Raw genomic sequence first — 17,163 nt, forward strand, 5'->3', positions numbered from 1 at the left:
TAATCGTTTGTTCACCCGTGATATCATGAAAACACTCTTTTTAACCTGAAAAAAATCTCACATCATGATAATTTTTTGGTATGGTTATTAAATTTAATCACTTAATCTTAAAAAAATCTCAACTCAATTTTCTGTTTAACTTAAGTAATAAATTTTAAATTATATAAAAATATTTTAATATAATTTAGTTAATTTTATGGTTTCAAAAGCAATTGGACAATTTATGAAAAATATAATTTAATTTTTTTAAATCAAGATAATATTTTAAAAAAAATATTAAGATATCAATATATTAAATTATGATTACATTTTACTTAATTATATAATAAAAAAAAATAAACATTCATGAAATAAAATAATAATTAAATATATTTATTTGAAACCATGATAATTTTATAAAAAATAAACTTAAAAAAGTTATAAAGATAAAGTCAAAATGAACCAAATGTTAAAGAATATAAAATTGATATAAAAAGTGCAAAAAATGTTTATGAGAAAAACATGAAAGATGGAATTAAAAATAAAGTAAAGAAAATTTTTTGATTTGTTATTAAACGTAGCCCAACAAATTAACCTTGAAATCTCTTGATCTGACTTTTTGTTTAACATAGATTTAAATTTAATCTACATAAAAGTTGACTCTACACAGCTTGGCTAATTTAAAGACAAGATGAAGACAAGTAAAAGCTTGATTTGGTTAAAAAAATAAAAATTATATTATTTTTTTAATGTTAAAACAGCAATATATTAAACCAACTTTGACTTCATGACTTAACTTATTTTTTTTATACTAATTTTTTATTTCATGATATGATAAAAATAGATAGATGTTTACAAAAATAACACATCAATTATATGTTGAGACATTTATATAAGACAAGTAACTTTATAGATAACAAACCGAAACAAATTATGATAATTAATTCAAAATTAATAAAGAATTGAAAGACTAAATTATGATTCAAAATTAATAAAATGTGAAAGAATGGAATTGATTGAAAATAATTTGGGAGGTAGAATTAAAAAATAAATAAAGTTAAAAAAAATAGAGAAATAAAAAACTTGAACCATGAAGCTACATAAACTTTTCCATTCCAAACTCCAGTAGAGAGTACAATTAATACTCACTACGTTAGGCTGTGTTCTTAACATCTTTCTTCTTACATGTAAATTATACTTTGTATTTCTAAAAACAACTATATTAATCAAAGTATTCAGTTTAACCCTTTAGTTCTAAAACACTTCTATGATGCTTATGTTTGTTTTTTTTTTTTTTACTACTATTATTCATGACAATTGCATTTTCAGATCACTTTTAAATGCTAAAACTAAATTCTTTTTTATTAAATTTTAAAAATATAATCTATATCTAAATTAATACATTTAAAAATATATATATTTTTATCAGTAATGAGGTTTAATTTTTGCAGGCAAAAGAATATATACATACAAGTGAAAGCAAGGACACGAAAATGGAGGGTTTTATCCCTCGCTTACAATTGGGATCTTTTTATCCCATATTACATTTTCCACGTTTATCCACACACCATGATCATCCATGATTGAGGTGGTGACTAGCGACCCATTTGAAGAACACATGAAACCACCTTGCCTGTAATCTACCTTCTACAGTACCAACGCTGCAATTACTTGTTTTAGCTTCCCATTCATCAATAATGGCGGGCATAGAGGATGCCAATTCCAAAGGACCATGTATCATCAGTTTTGCGGTGGAAAACAAAGCATGTTTGCATTCAGGCAGGGGCGTCGGCTTGTCCTAAAGCCAGGAGTCTCAACCACTTGAAACAGCACAGCATTTCCCGGTGCATGGCATGAGAATAACAAAAGTAGCAGAAGAAAGTATCAAGGATAATGGATTTAATGCATTTTGAAAAAATTAATCAATCACATGAGAAGATATGTAAAGAATAAAATGATAGATATTCAGCAGAGAGGCTTGCATATCAGGTTTTGCACAAGGCTTGGTTGAATGGATGTTTCCTATTCCTGTATTTTACTTGAAACAGAGAATGCTTCCTCCTATTCAATGATGAATACGGCGAAACAAACCAACCGACCGACCCCTTGAGAAGAGGTCGGCAGCCAAGAGGTACCTGATTAAATCACACTTCTTCTATACAGAGGAGAATGACAATTTGAATTCATTCCTCTACCTAACTATATGTATTAAGGAAACAAAAATACTTGAACACAGTAAGAACACCATTGCCACTGAAACAGAATCTCTAAAAGGTTCACCTCCTATCCAAAATTCCAAAGCAATAAATGGCCGAACAATGGGCAACGTAAGCAGCACAAGCAAAGTTGGTGACAACACTCATGCAGCCAACACAACATGCGATACTCCATTAGCATTAGCAAGAGAATATTCTGAGTTTAGAGAAGCTTCTTTCAGGTCTTCACTTCTGTATATCCTAGCTGCTGCTGATTCATTGTCTTCTACTGTTGAATATGAAGTAAAAGATTTAAACACCAGTGACCCTCCACCATTAATAAATGGATTGAAGGAAGCATGTTTCAAGAATCTGAAAAGGATCAACCATCAGTACAATGAATATCCAAGGTGGTAATTCACTTCATTGAATGCACCGGATTTGTCAGGAGGAACCAACACATGATATGGCACTGATATTCCACTCATTTAAGATGGTTTTAGAAAAGAACGAGGGCAGGTTTCTCTCTCTCTCTCTCTCTCTCTCTCTGATGATAACTACCGTCCACAAAAACAAAACAAAAAATTCAACAGCAATTTGCTATAGGAAAGACTTGATGTTAGCCTCTCCTTTGCACCTCCCAAGCCCTTCTCCTTCCACAGCAGGAAGCACAGTACAAGAAATAAATGTTTCAAATACTAACAAACAGTCCATCTATGTGTTATACAGAGTGGTGATAATGGAGCTTCCATACAAAGAAAAAAAAAGAAGCTTTCACTTATATACCTGCAAGGTAGATGTTTTCTGCTCAGAAGTTCATCTAACTTGCATTCATGCTGGAAGCCCTCTTTCTCCTCTTGTTCTTGGGCTTCACAGCATCCTTCAAAGTTTTCCCTCCATTCGTTTCCAGTGCAGTTCCAGATGTATCTGTAGCTAAAGTGGCTTGTTTAATATCTTCTGTTGGTTTCTCTGTGTCCATTTTGGGACTATTTTCCTTACTTTCTTTTTGTTCCATATGCTGCATTGATATTCCTGCATGTTTCACACGCAAGTCAGTGATGCATACTCTCTGTAACCCATCACAGAATCATCCAAGTCGACTGCATACATGCAGGAATCAGAAAGGATTGGAATGTAACCCTTCCAATGCATTTCAAAGCTGGAACATATGATTCCACGACCACTAACAACCTATATGTTGCTTTGGCACACAAACAGAATTTAAAAAAAAAAAGAAAAAGTAAACAACGTTGCCTGTTTTAAAAAAAATATAAGTATTCAAATTGCATGTATGGGTTCATTATCCACTATTTAATTAATGATCAAAGCAGCTGTGCACAGGTGGAAGGTTTGCAGCCACTGTAAGGTCATCAATGTATTAGATTAATCTATGATAAGTGCACCCTGTTCTATGGAATAAGGCTATTACTATACTCCCCTACACCCAAATGCCCAGGCATTAAAAATGTATCCTTAATTCACAGAAAATGCTATGCTTCAAAATAATGAAGGCTATAACGCTAGCCACAGAACAATGGAATGGCAGGAGATCTGCTGTCTCCTTGTCAGCTATTCATGCAGCACCAACTAGCCATTCTGTATCCTATCAAAAAAATAAATAATGGAATGGCAGGAGATCTGCAGTCTCCTTGTTGCTTTGTGAAATGTATTCGAGAGTTGTCTTCCCATCCAAAAAGAACTATTCTAAGTCTGCTTTGATTTGCCTTTCATGGGGAAGTTTTACAGTATTACAAATGAGTGAAATATGAATGAAGCTTGTAGGGAAAAAGAGCAAAACCATTTACAAGCAGGATAGAAGCAAAGGTCATTTTCATACTTCTAAGAAAATTGTAAAAGTTGCATACCGGGTGAGGCTACATTAGCTTTCAGGGAATCATCATCAACACCCTTCAAATAAGGATCCCTGAGGAGAGAAGAAGATCTGTGTCACTATTTATAAGTAATTATTCAAAGATAGGAAACAAATGAAGTTGAAAATTACTTAAACCATATAGAATAGAGTTTCAAAAAGTTCAAGAACAAGAAGAAAGGTCTATTATAACCCTATAGGATTTCTAATTACCACAAAACCAGGACAGCTTGATAACTAACCAACTTATGAAATGGTTAATTAGAACCCATTTCCATATCTCTTCACTCTCTCTTTCCATAAGTTGTAATCATACAGACTTGAATCCATTACACGGAGCCATAAACTAATATTAAAGTATATAACTGAGAAAAGGTCTGGAAACAAATGTTATTAAACTATGTTAGGGCCAAGAGATCCTTATCCAGTAATCAAATTCATGATTCAGACAACTTTTCTTCTATTTCCAACAAAATGCACACGTGCTATGCTAAGCTCATGGTTATGATTTTAGAGATGGATGTAAAATCTTCTTTTGGCAGAGAAAGTTCGTACTTTAAAAAAAATATCAGAAGGTGCTAGCACCATACCAGCTTGATGGACCCCCAAGAAAACTCACAGCATTGCTCTCTGCTCGAGTTGTTCCACCTTGTTCAGATGATTTGATATCACCATCATTGTCATTACTTCTACTGCTGCAGGTTTCCTCAGATACCAGCTTCAATCTCTCCATATGATGCCTCGACAACTCACTACCTCCCACCTGCTCAACAGTTTTATTTTGCTCTTTTACATCACTACCAGCTACACTAACATTGCCAGCAGCAGTAGGGTGGCGCTTGATCTTGCGCAATGCTCTCTCTGTGCTGTATGCTTCAACCTCCATCAATTCACATGATAAAATTAGATTTGGATCAAAAGACATAGTCCCATGGCTATATCCTTGAAAAAGTAGCAAATTGACAGAGAAAAACACTAGATTGCATTAAAAGTGCATGAATATTTGGTATCAAATAGAAATGGCACCTCAACTTTCGAAATCTTTTTAAGAGAATAAACTCACTGCATTATTTATCTTCTTTGTTATGGATTCAGCACTCATAGAAGCAAGTTGCAAACAATGCATAATAACACTCTGTGGGACGCCCTCCCCTCCAGCTTTCTGAATTGAACAAATATCACCAATTGCATTAACTGTTACAGTCATTCTTCCACCCATAACAGCCTCCTCATTGTGGGTAGGATCAACCACCTACATAGCACTCATTCAGATTAAAAGAACTGGCTGGTGAGCTTCTCGAACACAACATCGATATGCATAGGGAGTGAACACAAAAGAATCTAAAGGATAAATCTGCTCACCATTTTTCCCTCACTGCCTAAAAATGCAAAAGTTATTGCTATAGGGAGATGGTGGACTATCAAAGGAAGCGGTTCTCTTTCCTGTCACAATGCAATGAATAACAATCAACTTAACAATATGAAAAATGCAAATGATGAAAGTCAATAAAACATCTGAAATGTTGCTGCCACAACAATATCATTAAAGCCTACAACCTTTACTGGGAGAAGAAAAAAGAAAGTTGCAGACTTTCTAACAAGGACTTCTTAATATCCAGTTCAGAGTAACTGGTCCATTTGTTATGTGGACAAGTTCAAGATGCAGATCATGGAAACATGGCCACTTATGAGATATGAAGCGTTCCTCTCTCTGTGACTTTCTAGAGACCCTATTAAAGAGTGTTGTATTAGACTCTTATTCTGAAGGAAAACAGTTGATTTAAAATACAATGCCTGAGCCTGACTTTCAAGAGAACAATTGCACTCAACATCAGAGATGAAAGCTTTCAATTACTTCTACTGAGCCAATGAAATGGTTATTTCTATGGAAGGAAATACACACAGCTGCAATGCATGAGGATGGTGAACACAGTTCTAGCAAGCATTCCCTGGTATTGCCCTTATTCTAAACAAGACACATTCCAATCTTCATTGTGTACTTCCAAGTCCCTATTATAGGAAACTTAACTTTGTGGACATTAAGCTCCAAACTTTAAGAGAGTAATTTTAGTTCAGCACAGCATGAAGAATCACAGTTTCTAGGATTACCATTCTGTTAAGACCTCTTAGATACCCTGCGTGGAACAAAATGAATTATTGCTTGTAAACCCAAGGGATGACACAATAACCAAGAAGGCACGAAGCTTTCTAACAATCACGGCATATTTATGCACATTGCTAATCTATATAATTTATCAAATGACCTTGTCTGAAGAAACAAAAATTCTTCACGAAGTCTATCTCATGCATTATGATGAAACCATTTTTCACTCCAAAACCACACTTATGTGATCAATCTGATACATGAAAGCGTACGGGGTTGGAAGGCATGCATTATGATGAAACCATTTTTCACTCCAAATCCACACTACGTGATCAATCTGATACATGAACGCGTATGGGGTTGGAATGCACTCTGATCATCTGTATTTGTGTATAAAGGCAACCAGAATGATAGCTAGGCAAAGTAGGGTAGTCAAATTAAAAGATCTTGAGTGTGAAATGATAAACAAAATAAGTTCAACAGGTATTTATTTTACTATTTTCCGAAGTATCGATTCAGAGAGTTATCCAACATTTCAGAGACAGATACAGTACAAGTACAATAAGGGGTACATTTTACTGGCCAAGTTGGTTCTTAACGGTAAAAACTCAAAACTAAGAAAATGCTTCCTTGGTAAAAATTCAAGCTTCCATTACAAGTGAATATTTAAAAGCATTAAATGAGTCAACCTCTGGTGGATGTACTGTTACTTCCTGACCATCACCACCACCTAAAGTGCATTCTGGTCTTCGAAATGTTAAGAGAGCGGCCAAAGCAGCAATATTGGCGGCATCAACAAGATTTCTGTTTGCAGGATAGATAAGATAACTATTAGGTATTAGTAAAAGAAGAAATAAAGCACAGATCTGCAGAACTTAATGAGAGAAATTTTTCTAAGATATGAAAATTAAAAAAATTAACATAAAAAAAATGATAGCTTACCCCCCATTATCTAAGATATGAAGGTCAATACGAATGGCCCACACTAATTTTCCCGAAAGAACACAAAGAGATTCTGTATCCACAGCCCTGCTCTCCCTGAAAGGTCAATTAAATATTCAAATGAAGTTGAACCATCTTATAAAAACATTTGTATTCTTCTGAAGGATTAACATATGTTTCATGTGCAGCGCTGACACTTGGTATGGAGGCACCACCATGGTAATCCCTTATGAGAAATGTATGATTATGAAAATGCAAGTGAACACATATATAAACCTAGCTTGAACAGATATGATATTCTTAGGGAAACATTTCTTGATAAAACTGCCAACAAAGAATAACATCAAGCCAGTAAACAAGAGAAATTCTCTTCAACCAAATACAAGTGAAGAGATTAATCACCTTAGACCACGATCTACTATTCGACCCAACTCCACTGCAGATTCCCCAGGGTGGCCTGGCTCAAATGAAGGATCAGCCATTGGAGAGAACTCTGTGAAAATCAAAAGCATCCCTTCATTCTGTCGGTCTTGATAAGGTTGAACTAATTGACCAGTCACAAAACCCATTACATGAGTTTGTCCTAGATGCACCTCCGATGACCCATCTTCTCTGCAAATTCACCATAAACAACATAACATTCAATCAAAATCAAAACCCAATATAATAATTTTCAGCTATGAACTTTGCAATCTTATGAAATAAAACCAAACTATGGCAAGACACTAGCCATTATGACACGATAACAACTCGTCAAAGAGACCCCACTATTCTTTTCCTCTTGCAGCTCCTATGCGTCATTCAAACAAAACTACATCAACTTTTTTATAATAAAAAACAGACGTAACAATACAGTAAAATGGGTAAAACCAAAAGGAGAGCTTAAAAGATGAAACATAAACTGAAGAGCAAAAGAAGTATAGGAAAAAATTATACTAACAAGCAACTCGCCTGCCAAACTTGATGCTAATTTTACGATATTCAAGAGGATTGCGACCATCAATTCTAAGGTTTGAAACCAAAGCAGTCTCTATGAATTTCTTCTCGTTCACTGTTAATCTCCATGCATTCGCTAATCTTCCATCCATTGTATTCTATGCTTTCTCAAATTCTACTATCAAACTAAACCCAAAAAAAGAAAAGAACAAACACTTTAGGTTCTCTCTCAAGTAACAGAACAAACAGTTTACAAGCGAAAACTAACGAAGCTAAAGGATAGGAAAAACAAGAAATTGCAAGGCAAGAGAAGTGGGTTTTGCAAATGCAGACAGAAAGTTGAAGCAGAAGAAAATACAGGAGTGATTGCACCAAGTTACTTGCTGTTTTGTTAGCTGTCGAGAGCTCAGGCTTCTGATGAAAGATCTCAGAATTTCCTAAATTTCGACCACCTTAAAAGCTACAACCCTAACGTTTATTTTCTACTTCTACTCTCCTGTCACAGATAAGCGGGCTAGGCTAATGGTCCAGTGGGCCGTTCAGTCCGGATAACTAGGTCACAATACATCTTTTAAGTGTATTATCTTCGGTTACCTTCTAAATGGTTTATTAAAAACTCAAATAAAATTAGAAAAAAAAACTCCAAAAATGGTTGATGTCCGACTCAGTTCCATGCCCCATTTGGGATTACATATCAAATGAAATTTGATAAATAAAAAAAACATTAAAATTATTTTTTATATATTTTCAAATCATTTTAATATTAAATATAAATTTTAAAAAATTATAAAAATATTATTTTAATATATTTTTAAATAAACATATTTTAAAAAAATAAATTTGCTATACTTTCCAACATCCCTTCAAATAAACTCTCATAAAAAATGATTTGGTTAAATTTGATTCTATATTTAAAAAATTTAAGTGAATTCAGTATAATTTAACTAAAATAAATTAAATTGTAAGACGATTTACCAATTAGAATTTTTAAATATCTTCAAAAAATAAAAAAAATAAAAATTTTCAAACTTTTTAAGGAATAAAATATTATCTTAAGCTTCTCAAGTTTTAATCCTAGATGTTGAACAACCGGTCAGGATTCAACTTTAAAAAAAAAATATTGAGTGATTAAGTTATAAAATCATTTTATGAATAAGTGGATTAACTCATAATTTTTGTCCAAAATAATTTTAATTTTTTTTCTCCTCCTTTAATCAATTTAAAACCAATTCAATTTAAGAGTGTGTTTAGTATTATGGTAGTTATTCTATTGTGGTTTGAAAAAAATTATTTTATAAAAAGTATTTTTTGTTGAGGTTGGTTTGAAAAAATATATATTTAGTTAAAAATATGGTTGAAATTGAGGTTGAACAAAAAATAGTTTAATGTGTTTAGTTATAAGAATGATTTTCAAATTGAGATTATAAAATAACTAAAAAAGATATATAATAATATTGATGGTTTTTAGTGTAAATATTATAGATTTTACTAATGTTATTACATTATGAAATGAATAATACTTAATATAAAATATTTTTTATTATTTTATTAAATTATCTACAATTTCATTGGTTTCGTAAGTACGCAACAATATCAAATAAAATATGATTGGGAATAAAATTGAAATTGAGATCAAATTCTGTAAATGTTACATCATTAAGCGATCTCCTTGTAATTTATATAATGTTATTAAATAATGTTAAATACTAATTTTTTAAGTAAAATATAATTAAAAATAAAAATAATATAATTTTTTTAACTGGATGGGAGTTAGTTTGAAATTCATCCATGCTTAATCTGACCGAAGTAATGAAAAGTCTCTCTATTATTTACGTGAACAGGGAAGAGTGAAACTCTTCACTATCCAAGCAGCTTGAAGTTGCTTTCAATGGCATGCAGAGGCGCTTGTAAATTCTGATAAGTTTCATTAACAGTAAATAATGATTTATCATTTACCGAATAATTGATACTTGTGGCATCACCTGAACATGGAAGCTACCATCAAACACATTCTTAAAACTTGACTAGATAAGATTGTAACTTTATCAGGTTAACCTGTTAGATTAAGCAGGGTTTAACGAATGTGGTTTTAATGACGAGAGACAATTAGCCGCTGTTTTCTGATGTATTTTAGTGTTCCATATCCTTTTCTTCTGCAGATGAAATACCCCGCCAGTATGTTTTTTTAAAAAGAGTCAGATGAAATCCCCCGCCAGTATGTTTTTTTAAAAAGAGTCTTTTTTTCCTGCTCTGTCCTTCCAAGAAGCCACGAAATTAGTAAATCTCTAGTCACTGATTCCTGGGGAAACCTAAGCTAAAATCGTTTATGTAAGATCCACAGAATGTTGAGCTACAGAGATTCTAAGAAACGTTAGAGACATTTCAGAAACATCAAATTAAATGAACCTCTTACTCTCATATAGCAATAAGCAGTAGGATTTGAAGCTATGTTTTGTAAAAACAAGATAATTTATGTATCTGTAAAGAAAAACAGATTGAGAGGCACAAGTCAAGAAGAATACAACACGACACTAACTTGGAAAATTGAGAGGCACAAGTCAATCAAGAAACTACAGCCATGTGAAATAAGTATTTCTCCATATAGTTTCCTCAGCATCCATGAACTCCAAACATCGCAACCACTACAAGTCCTAGGTCTCATCGGTATGATTTGGCATACAGTGATTGCTCTTATAACCAAAATATGTAGCACAATTTAGTTCCAACGAGAACTTGTATAATTATTATCTGCATCAGAAGTACCTGTCTTGTTGATGAATTACTAGAGAATACTTTAAATGTTCAAATATTCTCTAAAAAAGAAAACTAGAATTTGATTTGATGTTTCAGATACATGATACTGTAAGGAGCAGAGATTTACATAAAGAGACCTTGGGAGTCTCAATGAGTACAAGCACGGGAAGGAAAACATTCATATTTTAGAGTTTCTGGAAGCGCATAGCAGAAAAAGAATAATCACATTGATGGTATGTGAATCAAATCCTGGAAGCGATCAGAGGGGTATTGTTCTGCAGATAAGCACAAGCAGCTGCTACTCCACTTCCCAACTTTACAGGGTAACCAACATCCTTGAGTATCATCTCCACTCCGGCAAGGCAGCCCAACAATTGCAACTGAGAAAAAAATTAAATGCAGATAAGGAATGAGGCAGAGCAACCATAAAAATGACTTTTTGGGGTGGGTTATATTTTCCTAGTCATAATGCCAAGGCAAGGAAATATTAATGAAAATGCTTGACAGATCATGTTGCATAAGAAGAGAATGAGGGCCTAATTCAGGAATCAGGATCCATTTGGCAGAGTTATGACTGTCTTGACACTAACAATTTACCATGACTGATAATTAAGATTCAATTTATCCGCTACTATGTCATAGATATAAAAGCAAAAGGTTGCATTTTCTATTGAACTACAGCTACTTAATCGAGTATATTGTTATCAGAACTTAAAAAATATTCAGACAAACATTAAAGTTAAAACAGTAACAGGATTTTTATATCTTTAGTTTAGCTCCGAACCCCACGAGACCATTCAGATGCTATTATGACTCTAAGAATCTGAGTCTTTAAACATTCCAAAGCAGTCTCCCTGCCCACAATTACCAGTTCAAAAGGCTGATAGGAAACAAATTGAAGCTCCCACAGGCAACAAGATGCATTGACCTCTTACTGTTGATCATATTCTTTTTTCCCTTGATGCATGACTGATGAACTCATTCATGACAGGCAAATTGTTTCATGATTCTCTAATACAATTTGAAGGACAGTTTTTTGTTTTATTATTTATTTTTTGTGCATTATTTGTTGCTACTGCCGGCAGTGTCTTCATGTACTCAACTATCCTTCTTGGATTTATTTATAAAATGGTTGTCTGAACGATGTTTAATGAATCACTAAATGCACATGCCAATTGATATGGAAAAATGAAGGTTACCTCGTTCAGGTTGCCAAGATGCCCTATTCTGAAAACCTTGCCAGCTACTTTGTTGAGACCCAAACCTAAGCTTAAGTTGTATCTTTTCCATCCCCTCCTAACAATTTCTGCACTATCAATGTATGGGGGAACAAGAACTGCAGTCACTGTGTCACTGAACCATTCCTCCTTCTGAGTACAGTTCTTCAAACCCCATGCCTCCACAGCAAGCCTACATTTTAAGATTGAAAGAGTCATGACTTAGCATCTGTCCGACGAAACAATAATTTAGATAACTTAACTGAAAGGAAAACATTAAAAAGGAAAAGGAAAGGAGTAACCTTGTTGCTTTTCCGAGACGAGCATGCCTTGCAATCACATTGTCGAGTCCTTCCAGGAAAAGGAGGTCCAGTGCTTCTCTTAGTCCATACAACAATTGGATGGAAGGTGTATATGGCCAAAATGTTCCAAGCTTGTAGAACTTCAAATAGTCCTTCCAGTCAAAGAATACTCTAAACGACTTGGCAGTTTTAGATGCCTCAAGAGCTTTGGGGCTTGCACACACGATACCCATCCCGGTAGGAAGAGAGAGAGCCTTTTGAGAGCCGGTTAAAGCCACATCTACTCCCCATTCATCCATACGGAAATCAAGAGCACAAATGGAGGACACTCCATCAACAAGTAAGAGAGCTGGATGCCTGTAGTCATCTGAATCATAAAAAAACATTTGATCGATATTAAGTGATGGAGATTAAAATGAAACGATGAAAGAACTGAATTATCATGTCCTAAAGCCCCAGAATAGGGGAAAATTAAGCTGAATGCTGACACACGACTTTATGTTGTTTGTCAAATAAAGCATAACAATCAAAATAAATAGTAAGTTTAGAATTTATCGTTTTCAATATATGGGTGAGGAATACTATATTTTCCATGTATCTTGCACTGCATAAGCTCTACCCCATAAAATTCCAGCACAAAGCACGCTGGAGTATGCCTCACTCGAGCATTTTGAACTCTATTGTTTTGTAAGTGCTATGAAAAGCTTCTCATCCCTAGCGAGATGGACAATATTAAGCAAGGATCACAATTCAGTTTTGATCTATATGTAGTTGAACTTATCACCCCAAGTACAATGCATTATCTACATTCTATTAATGCATTTATTAGGGGATAGGTAGAAGAAACGCAACATCACTGGAGCAAACGTAATAAGCGTTAGAATATACCCACCGTAAGAAGTGCTATTTTGCTTCGGGGGAACCTACATCATGCTTGAAGATCAGAATACAAGTGGGACGGCACTTTCGAGTATCAACCCAAAACTCTCGAGTAGTTGGGGATTTTTCTCTATATATATAGGTGCCTCGGTCGGTCCCCTTGCAACTGAATCTGATGCAGGTGTAGCTTTCATGATCCAGAACTTAGAAAAACACAATATGCCAACGACAGTTACAGGATTATATATTGATATCAACGCAAATTTTATCTTTTCTATGTTGGAAAAGATCCTTGATTTCTCCTGAGAAAAATCTAAGCAAGCAATATAACAATCAAGGATATTAACATACACAGGGATTCATACGAGGAGGCACTTTATTATTGCAGCTAAGGTTTGCCACTGATAGGCGTTAATCATACACACTTACCAAGTATTTTTCTAACTTTAGCCAAGTTGTTGGTAACTCCAGTTGCTGTCTCATTGTGAACAATGCAAACAGCCTTAATGGTATGCGCAGTATCTTCCGCAAGTTTTGAGGCCAGGATGTCAAGGTTGGCACCTTGACCCCAGTCGCTCTCTACAACATCAACATTGAAACCAAGGCGTTTTTGCTGATCAATCCAGAGCAAACTGAATTGGCCTATCAGGAAAGATACAGTTCGATCGCCAGGAGACAATGTGTTGGTAAGTGCACTCTCCCATGCACCAGTGCCTGAACCAAAATAGTAACGTCAACTAACACAAACTACGATTAGCTAAATAACATAGAAATAATCGCCAGTTATTTCTTTGCTTCAATAAGATGGCATAAGTTAGCAAACACTTTCAAAAATTTTTTTTTACTGTAACCAGGTAAAATTAAGACATGGTAGTATCCAGGGATTCTGAAGCATTTTGCTGGATTTGTGCATCAGATTAACTACAAACATTTTACAACTTTTAAGTCTTGGTCGTGATGAAAGTACCTGTGGTTGGGATGATAAATGGAGTTCCTGAGGTTGTCTTGAAAATCTTCTTCACGTCCTCAAGAAGAGTTTTAGTCATTGCTGGAACTGCTGGAGAACGGTAATCCTCATTGTTCCTGTTCATTGCCCTCAGGACTGATTCAGGAATATTAACCGGCCCTGGAACAAACAGATGATTCCTTCCTGGTCCATAAAAGTAGTCCATCTTCCCCCCTATGGAAAATCACCAACAAACTATTTTTGTGTCAATGAGCTAAAATTTTAGACTAGGCAGTTTCATTTGGACAATTCATGCAGTGCTGTTGACTTCAAAATAGGCAAGTTCATTCATGATGGTCTGATTTTAACTCCATTGAAGACATTCAATATATCTAGACAAATAATAGCAAAATAACCGTATCCTAATTCCCTAAATTTCCAGCCAGGGATCCTACAATTTAAATTTGAGACGATTAAGTAGATTTTTCAAGTTAAACCACACGGATGACTCCTTGGCATATCATTGTCTACTTCTTATAGGTTGCTTATATATATATATATATAAAAAAAAAAATCATTAAAAAATCGACACTACATAAATTTGAAACACAACATGGTCTGAACTACATCTTGTATCTACCTCTAGTTCTTCTACTTCCAATACAAATTGAGTTTTTCTTCAAATGGAGAGTGCATCAGCACATCATGTCTTAATCAAGCGTTTCTTTTTTCTAAGAAGTTCATTGCACATGGAAATATAAAGCATGCTGCGTGCTTAATGATCAAATTTCTATCAACACGTTCATGCTATCACATATTATAAGAATTAATGAAAATATATCATGCCAATATTTTACTCAATCAGCTTTCAACCTCTTAAAGAAAAAAAACTTTTTTTTTTCTTTTTTGCAGTGGAAGTAGAGGAACTAAAACATGATTGGAAGCAGTAAAATAGTAGGTGTATTTGTGTGGTTGTGTGGCTTGCGTCAGTGTCTAAATTTAGTGTAACTCACGAGCAGTCAAAACAAAACCATACCTCTGCTAAGCTAAGAACAGAAATATAAAAGATATGATGATATATGCAACAGATATACACAAAAACATAGGCACAAAAGGATGAGAATAACAGGAGAGTGCACTGCTTTCAGGGATTACATGCCTGATTATGGTGACTTTTGATCAAAAGCTAGTAGAGAAACGTGTCTTTGCCTCTTTTCTTTGTTCTTTTTCCTTGGCAGAGTGTGGAGGGGACGAGTGCCTTTAGTAAGATGCCAAGGAAGGATTCAGTTTAATAAGAGGGCGGGAGAGCCAATCATTGTCCCATGCGGGCTCATCTTTTCACTGAGTTGGCAGATAAGAGTGAACCTATTGGAATCCCGCGGCTAAGAATGACTTGACATGTTGGCCTGCATTGAATCTCCACGAGCACTGCATATTTTCTAGTTTAGGGTTTTTCTTTCCCTTATTTGCATCGGTATCCCTCTATTTTACTATCCTTTTCTTCTGCCTTTGAAGTATTTGGCCAAGTGAAATACTTGGCATTAAATGTTAAATGAAATTAAACAATGTTCTGTATTTAAGAACCCTTTTCAAGTTCATACGAGAACCAGAATATCATGTATAGTCATAGTTTAAATCCTCTCGTTCTTAATTTCAATAGGGATAGTAAAGCTTCAAGTTAGAGCCTTAATATTGTCACCATTGAATTATAAAAAGCTTGGAAAAAGAAAATCGAGATGGACTAATTTCCATTCAAGCGAGTCCTCGTCTTCTCTTTCGAACATGATATACTAGAAATCACATCCAGTCATCATCATCTTGTCATTTACTCTAGCTTGTTGCTCCTAAGATCTCGTTTAATTACTTCTTTAAGTAGTAGCAGTTTTTGCTGTCTTGTTGTGATTAGGGCATAAGGGAAGATTATTTCTTCAACTGGTGGGCACAAAACAGATTGTAAAATATCAGGGTTGTTAGAAGAATAGTACTTCCCTATCTATTTTGCCGAGCAAAACTAATTGTTCATCTATTTTTTTCAAAGATTCGAAGTGATAACCATATTTTTGGCACTATATGCATGGTTTTTGGAAGAAGGTGGTATGAGGTTGAGAAAGCAATGTGAAAGATAAAGTGATAAAGGGCCATCAACCACACCTCTCCTGTGGTGTTTATGACCACACAGCACCCTTCAATCTTGTTCCTTTTGTTCCTGCCTTGAGTTTTTTGGTGGGTTGGACTTTGTGGGGCTGCTATTTCTTTTCTGGAGATGACTTCCCTTATTTGGCCTCTCGTGAACGATATGATACGGTGGTGTAATTTTGCCCTCATGTCTTGCACAAATTTCTAACCATACAAGTGAGATTGAGTTACTTCAGGAAAACAAAAACATCCGGCAATATATAATCTTCAGGAATTACAGCTGTCCTAGTTGTCCTCCAAACATGAGAAAACTCTTCTGACAAGTTACCGTGACTCATCCCGTGCCCCAGCTAGCAGGAGGCAGATTATCTGGTACAAACGATTAATAGCTAGATGATTAATGATATTAGATTACCAAAATTATTCGTTCTGATGGGAGATTAATGGACCTCTGTAAACAAGCTAGCATCCATACTTTCAATTAAAAGGTTTGTCCGCGTGCATGCGGGAAGAAGAAGAGGGACAACAGAGCATTGCGCTGGACAGACTCTACAAGCAATTGAATGGACATGCAGAACAGCTTCTGAAAAAAATAGACACAGACTAGGGTTTAATATACAGGAGCACGTGAACCCGTAGCCTTTCAACATCTGAAATCCTTGGAAAAAGTAGCATCAACGATATGGAAGGGCGGACCACTTAATCGACAAATAGCTATTTGCATTATCAAGACGTAGTAGCTAGTACAGAGGAAAATCTCAATTTCAAGTTTGCAGATACCAACATTCCACAATTCTAATCCCAGCGGTTAAAACTAGCCTAGTTGATAACAAATAGCATCGGTCAACACAACTCCACAAGGATGACAGGAAAGCGAGGTCATAACAGTACCTCACATATCTG

At 34.7% G+C, this 17,163-nt stretch overlaps 2 protein-coding genes across 13 annotated transcripts; both read right to left on the bottom strand.

Moving 5' to 3' along the window:
• Nucleotides 1-1,421: 1,421 nt before the first annotated feature.
• Nucleotides 1,422-16,819, bottom strand: LOC105139150 (protein RRP45A-like). 10 transcript variants are annotated; one of them, XM_011045492.1, is made up of 10 exons: nt 8,042-8,493; nt 7,493-7,702; nt 7,091-7,186; nt 6,838-6,952; nt 5,407-5,487; nt 5,108-5,296; nt 4,635-4,924; nt 4,040-4,098; nt 2,961-3,206; nt 1,422-1,799 (listed from the first exon to the last, which is right to left on the bottom strand). In XM_011045492.1, the coding sequence occupies exons 1-9, from the start codon at nt 8,176-8,178 to the stop codon at nt 2,995-2,997; spliced, it is 1,389 nt and encodes a 462-aa protein (XP_011043794.1). In that variant the 5' UTR covers nt 8,179-8,493; the 3' UTR covers nt 1,422-1,799; nt 2,961-2,994. The 10 variants fall into 10 exon arrangements, with proteins under 10 accessions (XP_011043794.1, XP_011043795.1, XP_011043796.1 ...); XM_011045493.1 differs by lacking the exon at nt 1,422-1,799 and adding an exon at nt 16,809-16,819 and having other exon boundaries at nt 1,923-3,206; nt 8,042-8,298; XM_011045494.1 differs by lacking the exon at nt 1,422-1,799 and having other exon boundaries at nt 1,923-3,206; nt 8,042-8,212; nt 8,407-8,512.
• On the bottom strand, nt 10,798-15,598 carry LOC105139148 (serine--glyoxylate aminotransferase). 3 transcript variants are annotated; one of them, XM_011045484.1, is made up of 6 exons: nt 15,284-15,598; nt 14,146-14,358; nt 13,608-13,892; nt 12,300-12,666; nt 11,980-12,190; nt 10,798-11,160 (listed from the first exon to the last, which is right to left on the bottom strand). In XM_011045484.1, exons 2-6 carry the CDS (start codon nt 14,348-14,350, stop codon nt 11,023-11,025), a joined length of 1,206 nt encoding a protein of 401 aa, XP_011043786.1. In that variant the 5' UTR covers nt 14,351-14,358; nt 15,284-15,598; the 3' UTR covers nt 10,798-11,022. The 3 variants fall into 3 exon arrangements, with proteins under 3 accessions (XP_011043786.1, XP_011043787.1, XP_011043788.1); XM_011045485.1 differs by lacking the exon at nt 15,284-15,598 and adding an exon at nt 15,161-15,185; XM_011045486.1 differs by lacking the exon at nt 15,284-15,598 and having other exon boundaries at nt 14,146-14,378.
• Nucleotides 16,820-17,163: the final 344 nt, after the last annotated feature.

The sequence above is a fragment of the Populus euphratica genome, unplaced genomic scaffold (genome assembly GCF_000495115.2).
Source record: "Populus euphratica unplaced genomic scaffold, PopEup_1.0 scaffold139.1, whole genome shotgun sequence".
In the NCBI taxonomy this organism is placed as follows: domain Eukaryota; kingdom Viridiplantae; phylum Streptophyta; class Magnoliopsida; order Malpighiales; family Salicaceae; genus Populus; species Populus euphratica.